The 27,378-nt window shown below is 38.5% G+C and overlaps 1 protein-coding gene across 1 annotated transcript in view; it reads left to right on the plus strand.

Moving 5' to 3' along the window:
* The window catches only part of DNAJC1 (DnaJ heat shock protein family (Hsp40) member C1), a 197,790-nt gene that overhangs the window by 153,525 nt on the left and 16,887 nt on the right, over nt 1-27,378 (plus strand). Inside the window, exon 9 of the mRNA XM_007189873.3 lies at nt 11,319-11,438. Coding sequence (XP_007189935.1) covers nt 11,319-11,438 — 120 coding nt within the window. The remainder of the gene's footprint in view (nt 1-11,318; nt 11,439-27,378) is intronic.

A 27,378-nucleotide genomic window follows, 5' to 3' on the forward strand; every position in this document is an offset into this window, starting at 1 on the left:
TGGCTTCTTGTATTGACTTTCTAGGTGGCCTTAAGAAAATTATTACATCTTTTTGCCAATTCCCTAACCTTATAGGTGATGACAGTGTTATTATTTCAGGAAGAGTAAGACAGGATATAAGTTTTGTAGAGCATTAGAAAGGTGTAGCTAAAAAAGACAACAAAGACCCCAGGTCCTGATTTAGGCCCTTTTGCAGACTATATAGCATTATTCCACAAGCAGGGATAAAGATTTAAATAGATGGAATATTTATTTGTAATTTAAAATAATTTTAATTTCCCTCCCCCCAAAAAAAAGTTGTGATGTGCTACATCTTTAAAAAAATTAGCACAACACTACAATTTCCTTATCTTATAATGGAAATTATATGGCATCCAATAGATAAATAGATAAATGTAACATTAAAAGAGCCCTGAAATAGACACATACATACAGTCAATTGATTTTTTTTTAAGAATTTAAAATGTTTATATTTGCCTTTAGTGATTACATTCCTTTTCTTCTTGACTTCTCTTTGTTTCTCTTCTTTGTCTTTTTTTGTTTCAATTTTTATTAGAGTATGGTTGCTTTACACTGTTGTGTTTGCCTGCACTGCACAACATAATGAATCAGCCATACACATACAGATATCCCCTCCCTTTTGGACTTCCCTCCCATTTAGGTCACCCCAGTGCATTAGGTAGAGTTCCCTGTTCTATACAGTATGTTCCCATCAGTTGTCTATTTTATACATAGTATCAATAGTGTATAGTGTCAATCCCAGTCTCCCAACCCCTCCCACCCCTTTCCCCCTTGGTATCCATACATTTGTTCTCTACAGTCAATTGATTTTTGACAGTGATATCAAGGCAATTCAGAAGGGGAAAGAATATAGTCTTTTCAACAAATGGTACTGGAGCAACTGTGAAATAGGAAATGAACCTTGACCCCTACCTTACCCTTGAGATTGGTAAAGCCTTTAGAGACAGGACACTCAAGTCACTAACCATAAAAGAAAACATTGATAAATTGGACTTCATGAAAATTAAAAACTCTGTCATTCAAGAGGTACCATTAAGAAAATGAAAAGGTACATACTGTCAACAACTGTGACGGGTCTACAATTTCACACTATTTGTAGACTAACAAGTTAGCCTGCCACAGTTTCATGAATGGTGATAGAAGAATAAGACTCCTGGTCAGAAATAAAGGACAGTTTCTTACTCACAGCAACGGCAGTAGCCAGAATATCAGCATTTTTAAGCCAGTTCCCCAAGCCTCTGGTATAGCAGGATGCTTTAGCAAGCTTCCACCCTGGCCCACAGGAGAAATCTGTGGCAGTTGGGTCACCAGTAACAACCCTGGCCAGAAAGTTGAGGCTGATCTGAGTGTCTTCCACCACCACGGTAGGTAGTGTAATTGGTCAATTCAAATAATCAGGAACAAATTTTGTACCACCTTTTAAAATTAGATGATTCCCATTGTAGGGATACCTTCCTCAATGAGCACATGAACTACAAGTCAGTTGTCCCTCATTTCGGAGGGATCTTCTCAGTCGTCTGAGGGCTACATAACCTGCTGGTGGTGTTTCCTTAAACACTTGAACGTCTCTTCTGACTACTCCCAGGGTGCAAGTCATTGTATTTTCAGGAATAAAGGAAAAAAAGATGGCTTACTTCTGCACCGAAGTGTAGTCCTGAGGTGCATGCACATGATGACCCTGTAAAGAAAGTTTATTTACAATTATTAATAGGGCAGTGGTAGTACATCACATGTGAGACTTTTATGAGTCACGGGGAGGAACAAGTTGACCCTGCTTCCTACACTCCTCTCAGCTGGGCCAGTTCACTTTTAATAATGGAGTCTAGTCCTTGTTTTGTTGAGCAACTACCTGAAGTCGTCAGCCCAACCTGTCATGTTGGTCAGTGCCGCCAGCCGAGTCACATTTTTCTTCCCCACAGAATGATTGAGTGATAGCCGTGGGGATGAGGATAGAGATGACACTCAAAGGTGCTGATGGATGTTTAGCATGGAATATATAGGATCTGGGCCATCTGCTGTTTTTAATGGCATTGTCAGAAATATTTAAGGCAATAATGATCAAATTGTGGTACAGCCAGCTAAATTTAAGGCACTTGGAACAGTTTGAGAGAGTAGCACCAGGGTGTTTTCCTTCATGAGGAAGGTTCCAGGGCCTATTCTGAAAGACAAAATTATTAACAGTCCTCCCTTCCCCATATCTCTCAGGATCTAAGCTGTTCCCTTTCCAGATTTTGAGATTGTTGTTGCTGTCCCAAAGACAGCAAGGCAGAAGCTGCAGTGTCTTTTATAAACTATCCTTGGAAGTCACACACTGCCATTTCTACAATATCTTGTTAGTTACACAGGTCAGCTCTAGGCACTGTGGAAGGGGACTGAACAAGGAGGTAGAAATCACTGAGGACCATCTCGGAGGCTTGTAACCACAGTGGTTACATAAGCTATTAGCATCGTAGTTAGCTAGATAAAAGAGTATATGGGAATTAGGTAAGTCTTCAACTGTTTCAAAATAAAAGTTGAAGAATTTTAAATGAAAATGTAAGTTACAGACTGGAAGAAAATATTCACAAAACATATATCTGACAAAGATCTTGTGTCCACAAAATATAAAGAATTCTTATAACTGACTGATAAAAAGACAACCCAGTTAACAAATGAACACATACTTCACAAAAGTAGCTATTCAGTTGGTCATTAAACACATGTAAAGATACTCAAGATCATTTGTTATCTGGGAAATGCAAATTATTACCACAATAAGATACATTTCATTCCCACCAGAACAGTCAAAATAACTGGAGACTTACCTGGAGGTCCAGTGGTTAAGACTCTGTCCTTCCAATGCAGGGGGCACTGGTTCGATCCCTGGTCGGGGAACTAAGATCCCACATGCTGCATGGCATGGCCAAAAAATAAAATTAAATTAATAAATAAATTCCTGATTATTCTTTTAAAATAAATAAATAAAATAACTGGTAATATCAAGTGTGGGTGAGGATCTGGAGCAACAAGAACCCTCATTTATTGCTGGTAAGAGTATAAAACAATACTTGGGGAAAATACTTATCTAGTTTCTTATAAAGTGACATGTATACTTTCTCTATGACCTAGCAATTCCACCAGTAGGTATTTATCCAAGAGAAATTAAGACACATGACCACTAAGAGAGTTATACACAAATATCCATAGCATCTGTATTCATAATACATAATAACCCAGAGCCGGCAGCTACCCAAATGTTTATCAGTAGGAGAATGGATAAACAAGTTGTGATACAAATCTTGTTTTCTGATATGTGTTGTGAATATTTGCTCCTGGTTTGTGGCTTTCTTTTTCATTTTTTAAGCAGTTTCTTTAAAAGACCAAAAGTTTAATTTTAACAGTCCAAATATTTATGGTTTTAACATTTTAAAGTGATTAGCTGTATACAACTGGTATCCTAACTCAGAGAGAAGGTTGCCAAAACCGCTACAGTGAAGGAGTCTCTGGGGGGCACTAACAGGAGTGTCTGTTATTTTGCAATTGGGACAGATTCTAGAGCCCTTTGTTAGAGGGGGCCCCATTCAAAGTGAGCTAATTTGCAAGTAACAGCATAAATGGGCTTAAGTACAAGTTGTAAATGAGAAATATGTTTCCTTCAGAACACAAAAAAAAGCCTAAAAGAAGTTGTGGGTACTGAGAGTCAACAGCTGTTTCTTGACAGTGTCACAGAGAGTGCAGCCTTCAGTTTCCCAAATAATTTTCAGGAATCTCACCGAGGTGGCAGGGGGGCCTTACCCTGTGTGTGAGGCAGTGGCCCATCCCCTTTTTGTGAGCACCTTGTATTTGTATGTCCTGAACGAGTGTGTCAAAGAGGAAATCATCAGGGTAATGTCATACCTGTGTCCCTAGAGAAAGAAGGATGTAGTTAAGGTCTTGCCCTCAGAGGTTGCGTGCAATGACAGGGCTGTGAGCTGCCCGCCGTGGGAGGTGGGTGAAGTATGTCATAGCCCTTTGGAGGGGAGGGCAAACTGCAGTCAAGAGGCTGTTGAAATAGGCATTGAACAAAAGATATTCAACAAATTCTATAACAGCAAAATATTTACCATTTGCTGATTGGATGAATTTGGTAAATTCAGTAGTACTGGCTACAGGGACCTTAACGAGGCCCACAGCAATCCAGGCTCACGGGTAATCCACTGTGAGGCACATTCATTCTTCCCAAGTTTCAGAGCAGGGTGAACTGGGCTGTTGAATGGCAAAGCAGTGGGGATACTCACCACTTCTCTGAATACATCTTGTCTAAAGGGTTTCAATCATTAAAGACTCTGTTTTAATTTACATGGGGCCATATTAACTATTTTAATGGGGGAAGAAGAGGTTCATGGGGTTCCATTTTATCAAGATAATTTGTGACAAATATTTATTACTTGTTGAGTCAGAGAGTCCATGAGCACTGGCACATTTTAGGACAATGGGTACTGTGATCATGAGAAATTTAGGCAAGACAGTACTTCCTGTGGTTAAAGTAAGGCATACCTGTTTGTCCTCTTTATCATGTTTAGTAACTGCCCGAAGATTATAGGGGGTACCTTATTTAAATTTAGTGGGATGCCCAGTGTAACTGTAATTTGAGCCCCATTATTGATTAAGGCCATGAAGGTATCCAACTGCTGTGTTTCAGCAAATGTTAAACTAATTCAGAACCAGTGTTATAGAGGTACGAAAGCCAATCCGCCCTTTTAATCTTTTTGTTGTAGAAATTCTTTCAGTAAAATTTCAGTTACCAATTGGGCCAAATTACGGACTTCCATTTCAGTTTTTGTTTGTTTCCTCCTTGTTACTGACTGAATTGTGTCCCAACTTCATACGCAGAAGTTCTAACCCTCACGTGACTGTACTTGGAGATGGGGCCTTTAAGGAGGTGATTAATTAAGGTTAAGTGAGGTCATACAGGCGGGCCCTAATCTGATAGGACTGGTGTCCTTATCAGAAGAGGAGGAGAGGCCAGGGATCTTCCCTCCCTTTGCGTGGGCACACACAGAGCAAAGGCCATGTGCAAGCCAGAAAGAGGTCTCATCAGAAATCAACCCTGATGACACCTTGATCTCCTACTTCTAATCTCCAGAACTGTGAAGAAATAGACTTCTGTTGTTTAAGCAACTCAGTTACGGCAGCCCTAGCAGACCAGTGTGCTCACCCTGTAGGTTTTTTTTTGTTTTGGTTTGGGGATTTTTGGTGGTGGTAGTTACTGGGTATGCTTCAGGGAGGTCTTCTCTGCACTGCTCATATTTATAAATTTCTTCCTCCAGAGAGCCTCCAATCAGTATGGTCAGGGTTAGCATCCTTCGCCGTGACAGCAGTTGAATTTACACCTTGGCTGTGCCACAGGGATGCCAGGGGTGTTCTTCTCTATAACCCTGAGGATCAAGATGTTTTTTTCAACAGAGACACAGGCAGCAGAAGCAGCAAAAGCATCTTATAGGGTCCTAGGGAGCCATCTGCCTTTAGGAGTATGAATCTCAGTCATTCAACTGCTCTTCAAATAGGGACTGCTGTTCCTCCATACAGGTGGCTACCCAGCGGGCCTGAACAAGCTCTCTTCCCCGAGCCCTCTTTAGAACAGGGCCAACACCACCTACTTGAGACACACAAGCAGCATCTCACAAGTTAAGAGTCTTTCTCCTGAGTCCATCAATCAAGACACAACTCAATCTAAGACACAGATGAGTCTGGGCTGAGACACACAACCCAAGGCTACTTAAAGGAGGTCCCTGATCCCATACTCTTCTCTGTGAACACCAATCATCGACGCTTCCAACTTAGGTGGGTTAAATCTATGACAGAGGCTTGGTAGGACTCAGCAAATGCAGTACCAGGCAGCAGATCCAGTCAGCAAACCAAAGCAAGAGAAGATAACCCCGGGTGGTGGTCGCCACCCCCTAGACATCCTGCCCCCAATGCTGTGGCCACCTTGCAGGGACAGCATTACCACCTCCATACCCAGAGTTTGGTCCCAGTGTCAGGACTGATAATGTCACACACACACACACACACACAACCCCCCTCCCCCCGCAAGAGTATACAAAAAGGTTGATTGTATAACGAGGCTTTCTGGGGAAAACAGGGCAGGCTTTCCATGTTGGCCCAAAAATTACCTGAGAAAGAAAAGGAGGCTGGTTTGGGATTTTTTATTGCGGTTGGGGTGGGGCTGGGATGAGGGTTCTCGCACACACGGAGGGACGGAGGGATGTGCAAGGTTTCAGCCTCTCAGGCTTCCTTCAGGCCTTACCCAGATGTGGGGCACAGGGGGGAGGGGAGAGGGGAGGCTTCAAAGCTATCGGCAGTCAAACATCGTACGATGGTGTCAGCTCTTTATTTCAATATTAAATTACCATGAATAGATGATTCTAGTATGTACTCTTTAGGTTAGAATTTGAATAATGTATATCATAGTTTTAAGTAAGACTTCACAAATCTTTCCACGTAAAATCATATTCTTCTGGGTAAATATATACCCTTGATCACATTTATTTATCGTTACTCCTTTCTGAATCCCCACAGAAGGAGAGTAAAGGAATAAAAAAGGCAGAGAGAGATTAGTACTGTCATTAATGACTTCAGAGATTCTTATCACACCCTGATATTATTCCTTATCATCAACTGTTGGGCCTGTGCAGTAAATTATCACAAACCTACTTAGCTGTGGTTCTGGATGTGGTCATCTCAGGCCAACTGCTGCCCTGCACCTGATTTCACTCTCACCTCGTAAGCAGGCTGACTCTGTGGGCATCTTCTCTTGCAGGTTTGAGCTGTCAGGACTGTCAGTGCACTAGCTCTTGTGACTCCCCTCCACTCACACCTTTGTAAATAGCCCCTTTGGTAAATAAGCTCTCCACCAACTGAAGGGAAAAAAACCTCTCCAATAGCTTTGTGTCAGGCAGAGTAAATGAGCCAGAGTCCTTGTGATGGCCTCCGAGCCCTTCTGTGATTTTACCTCCTTGCCCCTCTGACCTCGCCTCCTCCCCCTGCCACCTCGGCTTGCTTTGCTCTGGCCACCCTGGTCATCTTGCTGTTCCTCAAACATCCTAGACGTGCTCCCACTTCAAGGCCTCTGCAATTTGCTGTTCCCTGTACCTGGTGTAATCTCCTACTACATGCCAAGTCCCCCCCAACACTTAGTGGCATAAAATGTTTTGCAAAGGAATGGATCAAGCATCTTTGTGTCCATTTCTCAAGACCTCCAAGTATTTACTGTTGCTCCTAAAAAAAAAAAAAAAGGAGGTAAGAAGGAATTTGAGCTATTTGCATTGTCTTGAGCAGTGTTTCTCAAATTTTCTATAGTGAAGGCCCAGGTTTTAAAAATTATTTCCTGCTACCGCTGACCAAGCTGTAGTCCTGTTGTGCCGAACAAGATTGCAGCTCGCACTTCATGTGACGCACCAGGCTAGTTTGACAACTAACCCAACTGGCTTATAGTCTCTAAAGGAAGAGCCTGCTGATTGCTCTTGGTTGTGGTGGCAGCGGTCAACTGCTGTTAAGTGTCTGAACTTTGTCACAGGTGGGTAACAATCTCGTTTACCGGTTGGCGCCAGACCACATTTTAGGATCACTGGTCCAGAGGGGATCTCTCTTTTGGCAAGGTAGCTAAATCATAGATGGGAAGACCTTTCTGGTCACAACGACTGCTGCTAAAGGATCACAACACTATAATACTAGCTTAGGATGAGCTGCAAGTTTTCTTCAAAGAAGAGTTTCTCCTCCTAAGAGTGAAAAGACATTAGAGGTGATTGATTTGTTTTTAATTTTGTTGTTTGGGTTTTTTAATATACCATTTATCCACATATATAGTCAAGGTCAATTAACTGCTCAATTTTCAAACTGGAAATGAAAATTGTATAGCTGAAAGCCAAATGCACATTCTAAAACACAATGTCAGTACAGAATGTAGAATGAGAGGGTAGCAGGTTATTCGATCATTAGATATACCATCCACATTATTAGATGCATATGTGATATTTTAACTGGGTGATGCTATGTAAGGATATTATTTCCTAGGTAAAATTTGAGAATTCATGAATTGAGCTGAATCTGTTAAAAATTGTTGAATCCAAAATTGTAAGGTCTGTAATTACATAAATAAGGATCATTAATAAGTCATTTCAACATAAATATGCTTCATTAGGGAGTTTCAATAAAGTATGAAAATGCAATAAATAAGTACATTTAAAATTTTTCTTTTAATTGGGTCATAAGTTTTCAGTACCAAATAAATTGCCTGAGTTTGTAATTAACATTTTACGGTCTAACTCTGTGAGGGGAAAGGTATGTATAGGTTACTTTAAAGGTACAGTGTGCTTTCCCCTACAGCCTCCAACTCCTATCCCCCAAGAATATTAAGGATTTTCAAAGGCACTGAATCTTTGAACATTAGCTCGTTTTATGACAAAAATCTATCCCAAAGGGGTAGAGAGAATACAATTTAAATGTTATATCAGCTCTTACTTTAGCAGATATATTTTGGGGTCATTACATAAATGTATTAAATAATTTGAAAACTTTTTATTTTTTATTCAGTATGGAGATTTATTCCCAGAGCGGGGCTTTTCTGATGCAAAATTGGAATGCTTGTGTAGTCACAACAGCTGTCCCCACCCCATGGGGTGTCTTCCATTACTTTACTGTAGAGATGAATTTCTGGCCCAGTGTCTCAGTAATATTGGACACACGTGGTCTTAAGTGGCAAAGCGGTATGCATATGCACTCATTTGACTTTCAGAGCTACAGTTGGCTCCAGATTAGAGCAAGGAGAATACGTTCACACCAAGGCCACCCTCATGGCTGCTGCAGTAGCTGGGTCACAGTAGGCTCTGTTGCTTCTAAAGACACAACCAACTATTGCTGAGGAATTACACATTCACCAAAGTGCCGTACAGCTGGAAGAGAGAGAATAATGAACTGCTAAAAGGATTCTTTCAAAGATTTCAGATTATGGTCCCAGTTATTATTGATCTAGTTTTTTAATATTAATAATAAAATCATGGCTGTGAAATAACAGTGAAACTAAAAGGAAAGATTTTCAAGGAAGTAGATGATTTTTCAGGATATTCATCCAAATATTTGCTTTAAATCTTTTCCTTTCCAGAAAAAAGTGGCACTATCCTTTTAGACTCATTAACAAGGAATTAAAATTAGATTGATTCTTAATGCCCATTGTTGATATATGCAGCATATTTGGAAGACCAATCTATTAAAAATAGATTATTTTAAAGAATTAGTTTACTCTGTGAAAAAATGGCTTATATTATTGACATTTTAGACAATTTTGTTTGCTACAAAGATGTGTTTGTTATAATTAATGCAGAAATAAGATCTGATTTAGTGTGAAGTTGCATTGATATACTATATGGTTGGAATACTCTATCTCTGTGCAGCGTCAACTTAATGCTGTTTATGTATGACTTTGTACTATAAGCTTATATTTAAATGCTTTGTAACTTTTGCATTTTGAAGCCAATTGGTATAGTTATTCAAGTTGCAGCTTTTTAGCGAAAGTGATTTCCTAGAAAATCCAATTATGTCCGTCTAAATAATATCTCAATAATGCTTTTTGCCCTAAGTAAAAACAAACAAGCAAAAAGAAAGTAAAAAACCTTCAGTGTAAATTTTTAAATTATCTGATATGGAGAATTAGATTTCTGATATTCATTAAATAATCAAGGAAATTCTGACCGTACTCAGTGCAGGCTACCTTTTTATAGAAGGGAATTTATGCATGTTTCATAAGGGTTGTACTGATGAATATGTTTGAGGCTTTCAGCTTTTAGTGGATACAAAATAGAATGATTGATAAAATCCTCCCTACTATTGGCTATTATTTACTGACTCTTAAGTGGCAGGTTGTATTTATGCCAATTTATCTGCTTCAGGGAACATTCTTGATAGCAGAACAAAGTGAATAAAAGTAGTTTGCTTTGCAAATGAATGCAAATGGGAGAGCCTTTCGGAAAGCCCTTTAACAGGGGCAGTGCACTTTGATTATGAGTGAAGCTGCCATTTGGACATGGTGAAAAGAGCACGCTTGAACCATTGATTGGGGGAGACAGTAAAAAGTCAGGAAGGGCCCCGTTAAGCTTGCGGTGAGGCAGGCGGATGTCAGCGTGGTTAGAGCACAGTGGGAGAATGACAGGGAGGATTAGTGTCAGGGAGAAGCTTTGCTGTAGCTGTGGAGATAGTCCCTGGGGTCACTCACCTCTGACTGTTGTCTGTGCTGATGGTCCTGTAATGCATACGGCCTGATGTGTGCCTGTTCATTATCGGAAACGGTGATTAGAAAAGGTATTTGTCTCAGAGGTTTCCTTCCTTCTTTCTTTTTTTCTTTCTTTTTAATTAAAGGAAAATAAGGTGGCTTCCTCCACCTCTCTGCTGACTCCTAGAGTCTTGTGTTATACCATTGTGGCTACTGCCTCTGGTAGGAAATAGTTTAGTGCTGTAACGTAAAATAATTGTAACGTGTTTATCTGTTATTTGATGATGGTTTCTTTTGCTTTGCTCAACTTTGGGTTTCACCAAGTGGTAATGCTGAATAAAATGCAGAGAATATGCTTGCTCTGAGAATTTTGGCTTTTGCAAAAAAAAAAATTTTTATAATCTTTAAGGTATTTTATTATTCAATTTAATAATTTGATCAACTTTTAGAAGCTATTTACCTTCTCAAAAAGGAAGTGTTGCTTTGCATGGACCCGGTGGTTTAAGTCTTGGCTGCAGGAGTTTCTAATTTCTGTTCTCAAGTTTTACAAAATGCTAGCACTTGATAAATTAACTTCTTGAAGATACATGATTTTTAGAATTAAATATCGTTACGTAGAATGAACAAAAAATATATCTTTGTCTCGGTTCTGATTCTGAATCAGTCCATTTACTTGTTCACATTTTCATTTACACTTATAAAGTTTTTTGCTTTTTTAATCATTTTTCTTAAAAACTTCAAGACCTGTGGTAAGCTCACATGAGGCATTTGTGAGCATTAGTGACACAATGCACTTCAAAACAACTGTCTTTCTTTTTTTAATGTCTTTAAGAGCCTGGGTTCACAGTATTTCTTCTTTATTATTTGGTGTACGTTGGAGCATTTAAAAGGCTGCAGGAGCTTTGCATTCTAATGTTAAATATGCAACTCAGACCTTCACCTAAACTAGTAGATACATTTTAACATTGTTATTTTTGCAGAAAGCATAATGCCAATACTTGGTTTCACAGGTTTATTAAATGTTTTAGCGAACATTCTCTGAATTATTTTTTTTTTCTTTAATGTTTTGCAGGCACCTGAATGGACAGAAGAGGACCTCAGCCAGCTGACAAGAAGTATGGTTAAGTTCCCAGGAGGAACCCCAGGTCGATGGGAAAAGATTGCCCACGAATTGGGTCGATCGGTGACAGATGTGAGTTCACTCAGATTTGCACTGTATGGAGAGTGACAAACCAGAATAAGCCACCTATGTAGAAGGCAGACATAGATGCATCCAACATTATCTTTGGAGAAAGCCTACAGTCTTTTTAAGGACCTGGAAGTGAACCGTTAACGAAAGAAGCAAGAAGCAGATGTCAGCCAGTCCCCTGGTCTACAATTAACAGCTGTGTGAGGCATTCTGGTGTTTAGAGACTTAAGCTACTGTAACCTAATCACAGAAAAACAATGCTAGTTTTTGTGTTTCAAGTGACCCCTTTAGCTGTGGGGAAAAAATAGTTCTCCGATTAGAATTAGAGAAGTTACATTTCAGCTGGATCTTTTTAACACTTAAGTACAGACTGCTATAGGTAGTTGACAGGTGGTTTGCATTAATTAAATGAACAATATTCCTACCATTCATTTTGACAAGTTGTTTAACCAAAAAATTTTTCTATGCATATAGCTTTATAATTATATATAATACACATTAAAAGTGTATAACTATAGATTTATATATATACTATGAACAATATATATTTAAATTATATATAATTATGTGACTAGTCATACCTACCATTTAAAAGACAGTGTTTACTGGGAAAGTTTTCGATTTAACACTTTAGAAATATAGGGCAGAGAATCTTATAAAAGCACCTACTAGAGCACCTGATATGTACTAAATATTCAGTAAATGTTTAATTGAAATGGAGGTCTTTATTTTCATCAATATGATCCTTATTTTCATAAATGATAGTAAATATTCTTTACTGAATTTACTTTAAAATAAATCCTATAGCTCTAAAATATCTAAGGATACTGAAAGCAAAGATTCAGATTTCTTATGTTCTCAATTGTATTAGTATACTTTGGGTCTTTTTTGATAATGAACAATTTAAAAACCCTGCAAAATAATTAGTAAGCACAACTACCAAAAAAATAACCTTTTAATTTAGAAACAATACGTATTACTGTCAATTTTTTTTCTTGGGGTTTTTTTTTTTTTTCCGTTTCAGATAAAAGCTGCTTTGAGAATTTTAAATTATATGTGAATGTTTTTACTACCATATGGTAGGACTTTTTAAAATCACATTTTAAAGACATAAAAATTTTTTAAGATGTTTTACATTATTTCGACTTAAAAGTTAGTCTGATCATGTGGAAAGTTAGCCCTTGTATCTTATAACTTTTTTTGGCTATTTCATGATGACACCAGTTATCTTAGGTTACTGGAGGAAAACCATAAGGATACCTTTTCCTCTGCTAAGAATGTTGCTGGGATGTGCATTTATCTTGTTGTAAGGTTGTTTGTAAAAAATAAGTTAATAATGCCTTATCAGTAAATATCTGACCAGGTTAAAGATGTTCCATGGTTACTGATGTTTTAAGTACTAGGATCCTCTAAGTATATAATTACTGTTAATATAATGATTAACAAAAATTACTGAAATACTTTTTAGAAAGTTATAAAACAGGCATTGGTTTAAAAGGGCCTCAAAACTTTTTAGTTCAGTTGGCTGATGAGAGAGAATAGTTCACTAACTTAGTGTCTCCGTTGAAGATAGCACTGCCTTTAACTTTTTTTTTTATAAATTTTATTTATTTATTTATTTATGGCTGCATTGAGTCTTCATTACAGGCTTTCTCTAGTTTGCGGCAAGCAGGGGCTACTCTTTGTTGCGGTGCGCAGGCTTCTCATTGCAGTGGCTTCTCTTGTTGCAGAGCACAAGAGCTCTAGAGCACAGGGCTCTAGGTGTGCAGGCTTCAGTAGTTGTGGCTCGCGGGCTCTAGGTGCGCAGGCTTCAGTAGTTGTGGTGCACGGGCTTAGTTGCTCTGCGGCATGTGAGATCTTCCCGGACCAGGGCTCGAACCCATGTCCCCTGCATTGGCAGGTGGATTCTTAACCACTGCACCACCAGGGAAGTCCCAACACTGCCTTTAACTTTTTAAATAATATTTATTTCTATGAGACCTTACAGTTAATAATGCCAAAGGCAGATAAGAAGTTGAATAGAGCAATATTTTACTTTGTTTTTTTTTTTTTTAATGCTATTCTTGTCTGCTTACATTCTTTTTTTATGTATGTATGTATGTATGGCTTTGTTGGGTCTTCGTTTCTGTGCGAGGGCTTTCTCTAGTTGTGGCAACCGGGGGCCACTCTTCATCGCGGTGCGCGGGCCTCTCACTATCGCGGCCTCTCGTTGCCGAGCACAGGCTCCAGACGCGCAGGCTCAGTAGTTGTGGCTCACGGGCCGAGTTGCTCCGCAGCATGTGGGATCTTCCCAGACCAGGGCTCGAACCCGCGTCCCCTGCATTAGCAGGCAGATTCTCAACCACTGCGCCACCAGGGAAGCCCGAGAGATGAAAGTTGAAATGCTAATATACATGATGTAACCAACAGAGCCTTGGGATGGCTGTTTAGTATCATAGATCTAGAAAATCGATGTAACTTACAAGAGCAGTCTTAGTGCAGCCTTGGTGTAGGTAAAGGCATCTTTTCACACTTTTGCAAATTCATCCCATAGTTTTTTCTTCTTCTTCTTCTTCTTCTTCTAGACTTACCCAAGGGAGACTGATTCCATGTAATAGATATTTTTTCCTTTTATCATGGAAGTAGCAAACATGACTTGTTGCGATTTTTTTTTCCCCCTCCAAGTATTAGTTCTATTTTCATAATACCAAAAGTACCTTGGAAATACTTAGTAAACCTAAAATTTTGGGCACCAAAAGTGCCCCTGTAACTTTTCTTCTATATCAGTATATACACATATATAGACTCACACTGTATTTTCATCCTGTGAGCATCACCTCCATAGCTAGACTGTACATTTCATTTCAGTAACACACACACAAACTGTAAAGCACTCTCTCTCTAAAAGAGAACAAGTGTCTGAAGACAAAACTCATTTTACGGAACACACAGTGAGTTACATTGAAGCAGCTGAGATGGGTTTGGCTAATACAGTTCCTTTAGTAGAATGTTAAGTGAAAGCTAACCACACTTTAGAAGATCACTTATACTTCTTTTTTGGCTATGGTGTTAATTAGATTTGTTTTCATTAAGTGTTCGACTATGAAAAAAGAAACCAAGTTGAGTTTGCTGTTATTGGAACCTCTGCACACTGACCGGATCACCTGTACCAATTCTCCCCAGCTCTGCACATCTGTTCTTTGACCCGTTTTCCTTGCTAAATGTGTAGCTTCAGGCTGAGTTCTCTTTCCTTCGAGAAACAGTTGACCTTTTTGGGAGGGGTAAGAGTGCCGTGGTGGAATCTATATGTTCTTTATTTGGGTTGACAGATTACAGTGAAAAACCCATTTTGTTCCTCAATTAAGAAAGGAGTTTTCAGTGTATTAATTGTCGTAATTCACTAGTTAAATTGCTAAATACTACTCTGGATAAATACAAGGAATGTTATTAGCTTTGTAAAAAAAAAAAAATCAATGCAAAGTATATTTTAACTCAGATATACCTAAACCGTAAGACTTACTTTATTATAGATGAAATATTTTAAATGTTTATATATGCCTTTTAGCAAATAATTTTGGTAACCACAAAGGACACTCAAATTGTAAAAACAGGAAACAAAAACTGGCATGTAAAACCAACTTTAGTGTGATTATTAACTGCAGGTTTTCTAAATTAAGGTCAGGGAGCCTCACATTTCTTGCTTGTGCAGTAATATCATTCTCTTGCCTGTAAGGATGTAAACTGATTCTGCCTCTCTCCATAGTCACTAATCTCCTGCATCCTAGTTGTGATAACAGACTGATTGGAGATGTTCTGCCTGCTTGGAAAAGGCCCAGGTAGGTAGCAAAACAAAAGATAGGTGGATAGATTTAAACAGACTTTTGTAATTAGCTTAGTGCCACTGTGAGATGTGTAGTTAGATAAGCATTTCATATGCAGGTGAAAAGGAGGGAGAATAATAAAATTCCCAGTTTTATTTTATATAGCCACAACTAGAGAGGAGATAGAGGAGATACCTGTTGGGGGAATATTTATATGCTATTATGGCAGTTGTTTCAAAAAAATGTAAGCAGATTATTCAATAGAAAATAAACTTTTGTCAGTGAACTAAATATATAGTATATATAATGCTGAAAGGCATATATTAACATTTAAAATACTTCATCTATAATAAAGTAGGTGTTACAGTTTAGGTATATCTCAGTTAAAATAGACTTTGCATTAATTTTTTAACAAAGCTAATAACATTCCTTGTGTTTATCCAGAGTAGAATTTAGCAATTTAACTCGTATATATTTTGGCAAATGTATTATTGCTATTACTTTTAGAGTCAGACTAGTCCTACACAGGTTGTAAAGGTGCATCAGGCTTCCTGCCATAGCAGTTCTCTTGACCAGCCTGATCTCTGCTCCTCTCGCTCCCTCACCTACTCAACCCCACGACCTTCAAAGATATGTAAGTTTTAAAAAGGAAGGGGTCCTTTATACCATTCTTCTTGCTAGATGAGTCACTAAAATCTAATAATCAGTTTTCAATCTGATATTAATAGATGATAATAATTTAATGTGTTATCAAATCTCTCTCTCACACACACACACTTTGTTGTATGTCTTTCCAGACTTTAGTCTTCTTATATAGGCATATGACTACATAATTTTAACAGTATTAATCTGTATCCTGCCCTTTTCACTTTGCTATGAGCTTCTTTCTGCGACAACAAAGATCCACATCATTTTTCTAAACACCTATACAATACTCCATGTTGTCTGGATATAATTAAGGAGCACCCAGGTGATTGTCACTTAAATTGCTTCCCTTTTTTTCTTCATTCATCTTTCCATTTATATCTGTTTCCTTAGCTTGTATGCCTAGGAGTAGAGATGCTTGATTCAAGACTATGGATGTTTTTAGAACCTTTGGTGACTCTAAAATTGGCCTCCAGAGAGGTTATAATATTATACAATGCCCCTGGTGGTAATGAGAGGACACTTCCTCACAGTCTCATAAACACAGAACGTTTGTTTTTCATCATTGCTCATCACGTAAGTGGAAAGTGGTATGGCACTGATTTTTATAACTTGCCTCCTTACTTACTGGTCTTATTTCGAATAGAGTTTGTGTTAATTCATTATAATTTGAGGATAGACAGGCCTACCGTTTTTTGTTGTTGTTCTTTTGGCTGTGTTGGGTCTTTGTTGCAGTGCGCGGGCTTCTCCGTGAGGTGGCTTCTCTTGTTGCAGAGCATGGGCTCTAGGTGCACAGGCTTCAGTAGTTGTGGCTCACAGGCTCTAGAGCACAGGCTCAGTAGTTGCAGCGCATGGGCTTAGCTGCTCCGCGGCATGTGGGATCTTCCCGGACCAGGGATCGAACCTGTGTCCCCTGCAATGGCAAGCATATTCTTAACCACTGCGCCACCAGGGAAGTCCGACAGTCCTACCTTCTGCAAATAATACTTTACCATTTTCTTTATATCTTTTGTTATCTTATTTGAGTGTATTAGCTAATAATTCCAGAGAAATGTTATATTACAGTAATAGTGATTCATGTAGACTTTTTGCTCAACATTTTAATAAGAAAACCTAATGTTTGGTCATTAATTTTAATATTAGTCATTGATACAAGAAATCCATTAATATGCTAGGGAAATTTTCTTCACTTTAATTTTTCCAATTCTAATTTATTACAGTTGTGTTCAGGAATAGATGTGAAATTTTAACAGTGGTTTCTTCAACATCCCTTGACATGATCATATGACCTAATAAGGATGAATATATTACCAAGGTCCCCCTTTGTATTTCTAAGATAAAGTTTACTTGGTCATATAATATTATTCTTTCAATAAACAGCTGGATTTGATTTGTTAATTTATTTAGGATTCTTGCATTTATATATCTTAAAGTAAAAATATTCTAGAATTCTTGGTGTTTTGTTAATTGGATACCTTTAGGTAGGGTTATACCAGCCTTCTAGAGTTAGTTCATTATACCTGCCTTCTAACATCTAGAGCAGCGGTCCCCAACCTTTTTGGCACCAGGGACCCGTTTCGTGGAAGACAGTTTTTCCACACATGGGGCGGGGGGGGGGATGGTTCAGGCGGTAATGTGAGCGATGGGGGGCGGCAGATGAAGTGAGATGCTTCACTCACTCGCCCGCTGCTCACCTCCTGCTGTGCGGCCCGGTTCCTAATCAGGGGTTGGGGACCCCTGATCTAGAGAGTCAAGAAAATATTGAATTCATAAAACAAAGAAAAAAGTGTGCTATGGAAAAAAATCAGAACAAAACTAAGTATCCAAATAAATGAAGTAGAATGGTTGAAAATTATCATCTGGAAAATCTCCTAGAGAGCAGAACAAAAAGACAAGAAATACAGGGAATCAGTCCAAAAGGTCAAAATCTGATTAAAAGGAGTTCCAGTTAGACAAAGAAAACAGACATGAGAGCATTTTTGAATGAATGATACAATGAAGTCTTCCAGGATGCAGAAACACCTGAGACCAACGACGCATGAACACTGAGACTACATAGAAGATCTTTAAAGCTCCTAGGGAGAAGAAACCTCCAAAGTAAGGCAGGTCAGAGTGACAGCAGATTGCTTAGCAGCACTAGATTCCGGGAGACAAGAGAACACTGGCCTCACAGTTCAAGGGGGAATGGTTCTGAATCTAGAACAGACCAACCAGCTATGATGGTAAATACATGGGGCGAGGACTCATTCTTAAGACAGTTTCCTGAGAGTGCACTCCAGCAAATGAGGGATAAGTCACCAAAGAGGAAGACACAGAATCCTCGGAATAGTGGACTGAGCCCAGTGAATGGAAATCCTGAGACCCCACAGCGATACAGCAGGCGAAGAGCGCAAAAAGTCCACGCTGGAGCAGGAGAACCAAAAGACTGTGAGAGAGCAACCACATGAACAAAAGGCAACTAGAAACTCCACCAATGGAAAACCATACAAAAAAGGCATAGTCCAAATTTAAGTTCAGCCATACCTCAGGTTCAGTTCCAGACCACCGAAATAAAGCAAGTATCACAATAAAGTGACCCACATGAATTTTTTGGTTTCCCAATGCATATAAATGTTTACACTATATTGTAGTCTGTTAAGTGTGCAATAGCATTATGTCCAAAAAATATACATACCTTAATTAAAGATAGTTTATTGCTTAAAAAAAATGCTAACCATCATCTGAGCCTTCAGTGAGTCATAATCTTTTTGCAGTAGTAACATCAAAAATCACAGATCGCTATAACAAATATAATGAAAAAGTTTGAAATATTGTGAGAATTACCAAAATGTGACGCAGAGACACAAAATGAGCAGATGCTACTGGGAGAATGGTGCCCACAGACTTTCTCAACAGAGTTGCCACAGACCTTCAACTTACAGAAACCACAATCTGCCTGTGCAGTAAAAAGTGGAACGATAGAAACAGCAAGGGAATTTGATACTGAGAACATTCTCCTTTAAGTGACACAAGAAGTGCGATCACAGTGCGGTACTTATCTCTACAGTGAGTAATGTTTACCATATCACAGTTATGTAAGATCTTACGTAATGGCTTTTCATATTTTAAACATTTTATATACTTTCAGATGGTTTTTCAATTTTTAAAATCAACAAATTGTGGAAGACTATGGCAAGTTGTCCATCAAAATATGTTATCCCCTTTTCTAGTAATAGAGAAGGCAGGCACATATTTGCCCAGAAACACTGCACTTTCAAGCCCTCCAAGCTCTGCTATGGCTAGGTTACTAATTTCTTCTCAGAGGAACATAATTGAAGTAATGTGTGTCCCTAGGAGCTCTTGCTCACTTTTCCCTTCCACTGAACTGGAATACCAGTTTGCCTGCAGCTCAGCTGCGACCATGCAGGCAAAGACAATTGCCCTAAAGAATGGCAGGGAAGCACAATGGAAAGAACACAAACATATGGAGTAAGATAAAAATTGTAAACAGTGACAAGCTCCATGAAGAAAAATAAAGCAGAGTAAGAGGTTAGAGACCTAAACTAGGGAGTGCAATTTCAAGTGGGATTCTGAGGAAAGTCCTCTCTAAGAGGTAACGTTTGAGCAGAGACACAAAGCAACTGAGGGAGCGAGGTTGTCTGAGAAAGCGTTCCAGGTGGAGGAAACAGCAGTTGCAAAGGCTTTGAGGCAAGAGCCTGCTTGGGGTGCACAGAGTCCAGCAAAGAGGTCAATATGGCTGACCAGGAGTGAGCAGGGGGGATTAGAGAAGATGAGGCCAAGAGATAGTGGAGGACCAGACCACCCAGGACCTCCTTGGTTAAGGTAAAGATTTTGGATTTTACTCTGAGTGAGACAGGAAAGCACCAGAAGATTTTGAGCAAAGGAGTGCAAGATCTAAAAGGGTCATTCTGACTTCTCTGTGGAGAAGATGCTGTGGCAGGGCAAGTGTGGGAGCAGGAAGCAGGCCAAGTAAGAGGTTATTTCAGTTGTCCCTGCAAAAGACAGTGGTGGTTTGGACCAGGGCTTATTGGTAGAGGTGGGAAAAAGAGGCTGAATTCAGGATATAATATACCAAAAGCCTGTTAGTTAATTATGTGTACTTGTAAGCATCAGAAAAACTGTGAACATACAGATGGCCAACAGGCACATGAAAAGACCTCAGTATCACTAATTATTAGAGAAATGCAAATCAAAACTACAATGAGGTATCACCTCACACTGGTCAGAATGGCCATCATTAAAAACTCTACAAATAATAAATGCTGGAGAGAGTGTGGAGAAAAGGGAACCCTCCTACACTGCTGGTGGGAATGTAAATTGGTGCAGCCACTATGGAGAACAGTATGGAGGTTCCTTAAAAAACTAAAAATAGAGCTACCATACGATCCAGCAATCCCACTACTGGGCATATATCCAGAACAGACAAAAACTCTAATTCGAAAAGATACATGCACCCCAGTGTTCATAGCAGCACTGTTCACAATAGCCAAGACATGGAAGCAACCTAAGTGTCCACTGACAGATGAATAGATAAAGATGTGGTATATGAACACAATGGAATATTACCAGCCATGAAAAAGAATGAAATAATGCCATTTGGAGCAACATGGATGAACCTAAAGATTATCATACTAGTGAAGTAAGTCAGAGAAAGACAAATATATCATATGTCACTTATATGTGGAATCTTAAAAAATTGTATAAATGAAGTTATTTACACAACAGAAACAGACTCACAGACATAGATAACAAACTCATGTTTACCAAAGGAAATGGTAGGGGGGAGATAAATTAGGAGCTTGGGATTAACATATACACACTACTATATATAAAATAAACAACAAGGACCTACTGTATAGCACAGAGAACTATATTCAATATCCTGTAATAACCTATAACGGAAAAGAATCTGAAAAAAATGTGTGTGTAACCAGGTCACTTTGCTGTACACCCGAAACCAACACAACGCTGTAAATTTATTATACTTCAATTTTTTTTTTTTTTTTTTAATTTATATTTATTTTTGGCTGTGCTGGGTCCTCGTTTCTGTGCGAGGGCTTTCTCCAGTTGTGGCAAGTGGGGGTCACTCTTCATCGCGGTGCGCAGGCCTCTCACCATCGCGGCCTCTCCCGTTGCGGAGCACAGGCTCCAGACGCGCAGGCTCAGCAGTTGTGGCTCACGGGCCCAGCCGCTCCGCGGCATGTGGGATCCTCCCAGACCAGGGCTCGAACCCGTGTCCCCTGCATTGGCAGGCAGACTCTCAACCACTGCGCCACCAGGGAAGCCCATATACTTCAATTTTTTTAAAATGGTTTAAAAAAAACAATGCTCAGAAAAAATATTTTAAAATTTCAAAAAAAAGACTGTGAACAGAAATGCATGCTTCTGGGTATAGGGTACATGGCTTTTCATCAGAAGCCCTTGTTGTAAACTGATTTTTTTTTTTTTAAGCTGTGTGCATTTATTACCTTGGTTTTTAAAACTACTTTTCAAAATGTAAAGAAAAAATATTTTATATCTTTCCATGTCAGTATATATAAGCCTACCTCATTCTTTTTAATTTTTTTTAATTATAAAAGCTTATTGATTTACAGAAATAGAAAAAAAATCCTAAAATTTGTACGGAACCACAACGGACCCCAAATAGCCAGAACAATCTTGAGAGAGAACAAAGCTTGGAGGCATCACATGTCCTGTTTTCAAAATATGTTATAAAGCTATGGTAATCAAAACAGTAAGGTACTTGACAGCTGACACCTAGGCCGGGAGGGCAGTAGGAACATTCAACCTCTACTGAAACACTTGCCAGACCATCCCCTCACCGAAAACAGCTTTACTAGTGGAGTTCTAGAGCCATCTATTAATATTTTTGTCTGTCTATATTCCCCCATCAAAGGGCCTTGAGGGCTAATTTGAATGTTCTAGCAAAGTAATAACAACTACTTGCAGACCCTTTCCAGAGAATGTCCTCCTTTTATCTGGTTCAGTTGTCTTCTTCCACAGAGGACACAGCTTAAGGAGGGGCAAACAGAATAGTGGAGAGAGAGGAACAAGATATCCACCCAGCCTGTTTATACATCAGTAGGGTGACAGGTATCACCAACAGATCTCTGTGACACACACTGGGGAAATCAAAGTACAAAGGGCTTGAATCTTTACTAAATTCACCTAGTTGGTGATTGGCAGTAACTCAGGTAAAGCAGTACAGAATTGGCCTTCATGAGAGGTGAGGCCAGACTCCCAAACTGTCAATACACAAGCCTGTTTTGGATTGCTCTTTCCTTACTTTAGCCAACATTGATTTAGAAGTGAAAAACTTTTAAAGCAATAAACAATGATTTTCTTTCTTATAAGCACAGTCCTAATTAATTGGAAATCTGTTGAATGAGTATGCAAAGGAATAACCACATTGGAAGCTCCTTGAGGTAGATAAGACTAGATCTTATACATACACCACTGTTCTCAGTATAGTGATATGCTAAGTCAATACTTAATATATATATTAAGTATTAATATATATTATACTTAATAAATCTTTTAATTCACCTAAATTGAAAGATAGTTCATTAATAATATCACATCTAGGGAATCCCCTGGTGGTCCAGTGGTTAGAACTCCGTGCTCTCACTGCAGAGGGCCCAGGTTCAATCCCTGGTTGGGGAAATAAGATTCCACATGCCACGTGGTGCAGCCAAAAAAATAATAATACTAAAATAATGTCACATCTAGTGAATCACAGAATATTTGATTTAAAAAGAAATCATTAATGCAATCTTTTGTTTTACGGATAAAGAAGTAAAGTGGAAAGAGAACAGAATTTAAAAGAAAACCTGGCTTTGGTGTCCTATGCTACCATTTATGGGCTGTGTGATTTTGTAGGTCCCCATATCACTCTGAGCTTCAGTTTCTTCACCTGTGATATGAATTTCACGGGGTAGCTGGCAGGTGAAATGTGATAGCATCATGAAAATACTTTGTTATTATGAACCATTACACAATTGTAAATCACTATAATAATCACTTATTACAGATGTGAGTTCTAGAAAGAGACAAAAGTTCAAGGCCACAGAGCTAGTTAATGGCAGCCTGGGACTAGAACCCAGATTGTTTGACTCTTATTTAAACCACACTGTCCTCTTAGTTCAGCAAAGACTTGATTTTTACACCCTAACCCTGTGTGTAGGACAGCACTATTCTTTGTCAGCCATGCCTAGATCAAATATCATCTTCAAAGTGAAATATCTTGGTTTTCTGAGGTTCTGGGCCAAAGGAGGATAAATTTGAGAGCAAGGTATTTCATGCCCCAAGACACTGGCCAGTCCATGGGGCTGTAACTCCAGAGAGCTCCAAAAACAGTTGCTTTCCTTTGAATATTTGAACCACAGAAATATTCAGCATCTCGTTAAGCTCTAACTGAACACTTGTTCATCTTCCTCAGTGACTCAATCAAGCAAAGCATACTTGCAGATTGCATGAAAATTTTTCTATATATATCTCCCATTTACCATTTTTATATGTTTTCTCCTGGATCTTATTTAGTGTCCTATATTACTAATATATTGAGTTTGTAATTTGTACTCACTCATCAGAACCTTGTATCTTACCAAGAGGATAGTATCCACTTTAAAGTCTAGATCTAATTTACTAGTTACAATGATATTCACTTTGAATACCATGGATGTTTTATTCATGAAGGAACTGGTTTCTCACAGTATAATCTATGGTGTGGGGATAGCATTGTACTTTATGGTGAGATTTGTTTTATTACCCTGAATTATTTGCTTAACTCTGTCTTATGTATAGCTTAGAGATGCAGCAAGTCAATAGATGGTGACCCTTGAGCAGATGCTAATGTGTTAATGCAATGTAGAATTGCTTCCTTGTGCTAAAAATTTGGGTAACCCATTTAAAAAAGAGGAAAGGGCTTCCCTGGTGGCGCAGTGGTTGAGAATCTGCCTGCCGATGCAGGGGACACGGGTTCGAGCCCTGGTCTGGGAAGATCCCACATGCCGCGGAGCGACTAAGCCCGTGAGCCACAATTGCTGAGCCTGCGTGTCTGGAGCCTGTGCTCCGCAACGGGAGAGGCCACGATAGTGAGAGGCCCGCGCACCGCGATGAAGAGTGGCCCCCACTTGCCACAACCAGAGAAAGCCCTCACACAGAAACGAAGACCCAACACAGCCATAAATAAATAAATAAGTAAAAATTTAAAAAAATAAAAAATAAAAAAAATAAAAAAAAATAAAAAAGAGGAAAGTGGGTGAATGTATGTTGGCCTGTTGCAATATCTTGCTGATAGACTAAAAATATCTGTAAAACTACACTATTGTCTGTTGGCATAAGTATTTTCTCCCAGTAATGGCCATCTACATTACTTATAGAGGTGATCAGGGAGTTAATGGAAGGCCCTCTTTTTCAATGATTAAGATGTACACTATTATTATTTCTTGTATTTTCTATCCAGACAGAGGATCCAGAGAAAAATTTAAAGACATTGGAGAAATAATAAGAATGAACAGCACTGCTCTCTACCAGCTGGAAACATTTTTCAGGTGGTTTATTTAATGCTCAGGTAACAGAGTGCCATTTTTATTTGAAACCTACAGTAGCTCCTGGTTATAACGAGTGCTAGATTCAGCAGAAAGTTGGCCAAAATTTAATACAGCTGAATGAAAATACAGTTGATCCCTGAACAACATGACAATTAGGGGCACCAGTCCTCTGCACAGTTGAAAATCCACATATAACTTTACAGTCAGCCCTGTGTATCATAGTTCTGCCTCCTCAGATCCAACCAACGGTGGATCGTGTAGTAGTTTAGTACATATTTATTGAAAAAAAAAACACGTAAGTGGATCTGCTCAGTTCAAACCTATGTTACTCGAGGTCCAACTGTAATGAACTTCTCAGTTACATAATTTTTATTATTAGAATACTTAAAATATCATTAAGTCAGCCAGAATTTGAAAAATATGACTTGAGGTTATCACTAATAGCCAACATTTATTTTCTGAGTTATCTGAGGATGCCAGGAATATGAGTATACACTTTATATAGCTCAGAAAAATGGAAAACTCTTCTGTATGTTGAGTAGAAATGTGCCACTATGTAACTATCCACTGATCCTAACTGTACCCTATGGAATATAGTTTTCATTTTGTTAATTAATTTTCTGTTACTTTCATCAGTGTTCTCACTGGAAGGAATGAAACCTATTTTAGGTTTTTTTCATTCACTCCACCCTAACCTATATATCCCAGATTTGATCATAGAGCCCCTGTTTCATAAGAATTTTAAAGATAGCTTTAGGCATAACTACATTAAGAAGAAGGATTATAAAGTATTTTCTGCTTGGAATCAGAACATGATGAAACAAATTTCCCTACAATTCTACAATCCATGTAACTGTTAATACACATGTGGGTAGTGTTATCCAAAAGCCCACCTAAGCCAGTAGCCCACAGTATTATTTGTTCACATACTGAGGACGAAGAGAAGTCTTGTCTGTATGGACCTATAGGTCTTCTCCCAAAAGGAGGCTAGCAAAAAGTCATAAATCTCCATTAAGTCAGACAGAGACCATACCGTCTACAATTGCACATGGTATAAAAGCAGAATGAGTAACTGAAAAATTCATTATAGTATAGGTGAGAGAAGTAATACTAAACATTCATGACTAAATTGGCACTCATGTTATTATCCAAGTCATCTATATCTATCAGAGAGAAGTAAATTTGGTGATGACTATGTCACCTCCAATGTCATCTCTATTTGCAGATGACATGATATTACATATAGAGAACCCTAAAGACTCCACCAAAACTGTTAGAATTAATAAACTATTTCAGTAAAATCGTAAGCTACAAAATCAGTATACAGAAATCATCTGTAACTCTGTACACCAACAACAAACTATCAAAAAGAGAAATTAATTCTATTTACAATAGCATCAAAAAGAATAAAGTGCTAGTTTTAAATTTAACCAAGAGGATGAACGATCTATACACTGAAAACTCTTAAGACACTGACGAAAGAAATTGAATGAGACACAAATAAATGGAAAGATATTTTGTGTTCATGACTGGAAGAATTTAATATTGTTAAAATGTCCATACCACCCAAAGCAATCTACAGATCCAGTGTAAACCCTCTCAAAATCCAAATGGCATTTTTCACTGAAATAAACAGTCCAAAAATTTGTATGGAACCACAAAAGAGCCCAAATAGCCAAAGCAATCTTGAGAAGGAAGAACAACCTGGAGGGATCACATTTCTGATTTCAACTTTTAAAGTGATAGTAATCCAAACAGTATGGTACTGGCATGAAAAACAGAATAGAGAGGCCAGAAATAAATCCACTGGTTTATTTTTCTAGTACAGGCAACTAATTTTTGACAAAACCAAGAATATACAATGAGAAAAGGATAGTCTCTTCAGTAAATGGTGTTGGGAAAACTGGACAGCCACATGTAAAAGAATAAAACCAGGCTTCTATCTTATACTGTACACAAAAACTAACTCAAAATGGATTAAAGACTTGAACATGAGACCTGAAACCATAAAACTAGCAGAAAATATAGGGAGTAAGCCCCTTGACATTAGTCTTGGTGTTGATTATTTTGGATTTGACACCAAAAGCAAAGGTAACAAAAGCAAAAATAAAACAAGTGGTACTACATCAAACTAAAAAGCTTCTGCACAGCGAGGGAACCATCAAAAAAATGAAAACCTACGGAATGGGAGAAAACACTTGCAAACCACATATCCAATAAGGGCTTAATATCCAAAATATACAAGGATCTCACACAACACAATACCAAAAAAAAAAATTTCAATTTTAAAATGGGCAAAAGAGCTAAATAGACGTTTTTTCCAAAGAAGACCTATAAATGGCCAAGTATATGAAAAGATGCACAACATCACTAATCATCAAGGAAATGCAAATCAAAACCACAATGAGATATCACCTCAAACCTGTTAGGATATCTGTTATGAAAAAGACAAGAGATAACATGCTGGTGAGGATGTGGAGAAAAGAAAACCCTTGTAGACTTTTGGTGGGAATGTAAACTTGTACAGCCACTATGGAAAACAGTATGAAGGTTCCTCAAGAAATTAAAAATAGTACTACTATATGATCCAGTAATCCCACTTCTGGGTATATATCCAAAGGCAACAAAATCATTATCTCAAAGAGATATCTGCACTCCCAATTTCATAGCAACAATATTCACAACAGCCAGCCAGTGTATGGAAACAACTTAAGTGTCCATCAACTGATGAATGTATACAGAAAATGTGTTGATACACACACACACACACACAAAATGGAGTATTATTCAGCCAAAAAAAAGTCAAGCTTCATAGAAAAACTGTAGAAAAGCAGTTGCCAGGACTAGGAGATGGGGGAAATAGGGAGAGGTTGGTAAAAAGGTACAAACTTTCAGTTGTAAGTTGAATAAGGTTTGAGGATCTAATGTATAACATAGTGACTACAG

Source organism: Balaenoptera acutorostrata, chromosome 3, assembly GCF_949987535.1.
Source record: "Balaenoptera acutorostrata chromosome 3, mBalAcu1.1, whole genome shotgun sequence".
Classification (NCBI taxonomy): Eukaryota; Metazoa; Chordata; class Mammalia; order Artiodactyla; family Balaenopteridae; genus Balaenoptera; species Balaenoptera acutorostrata.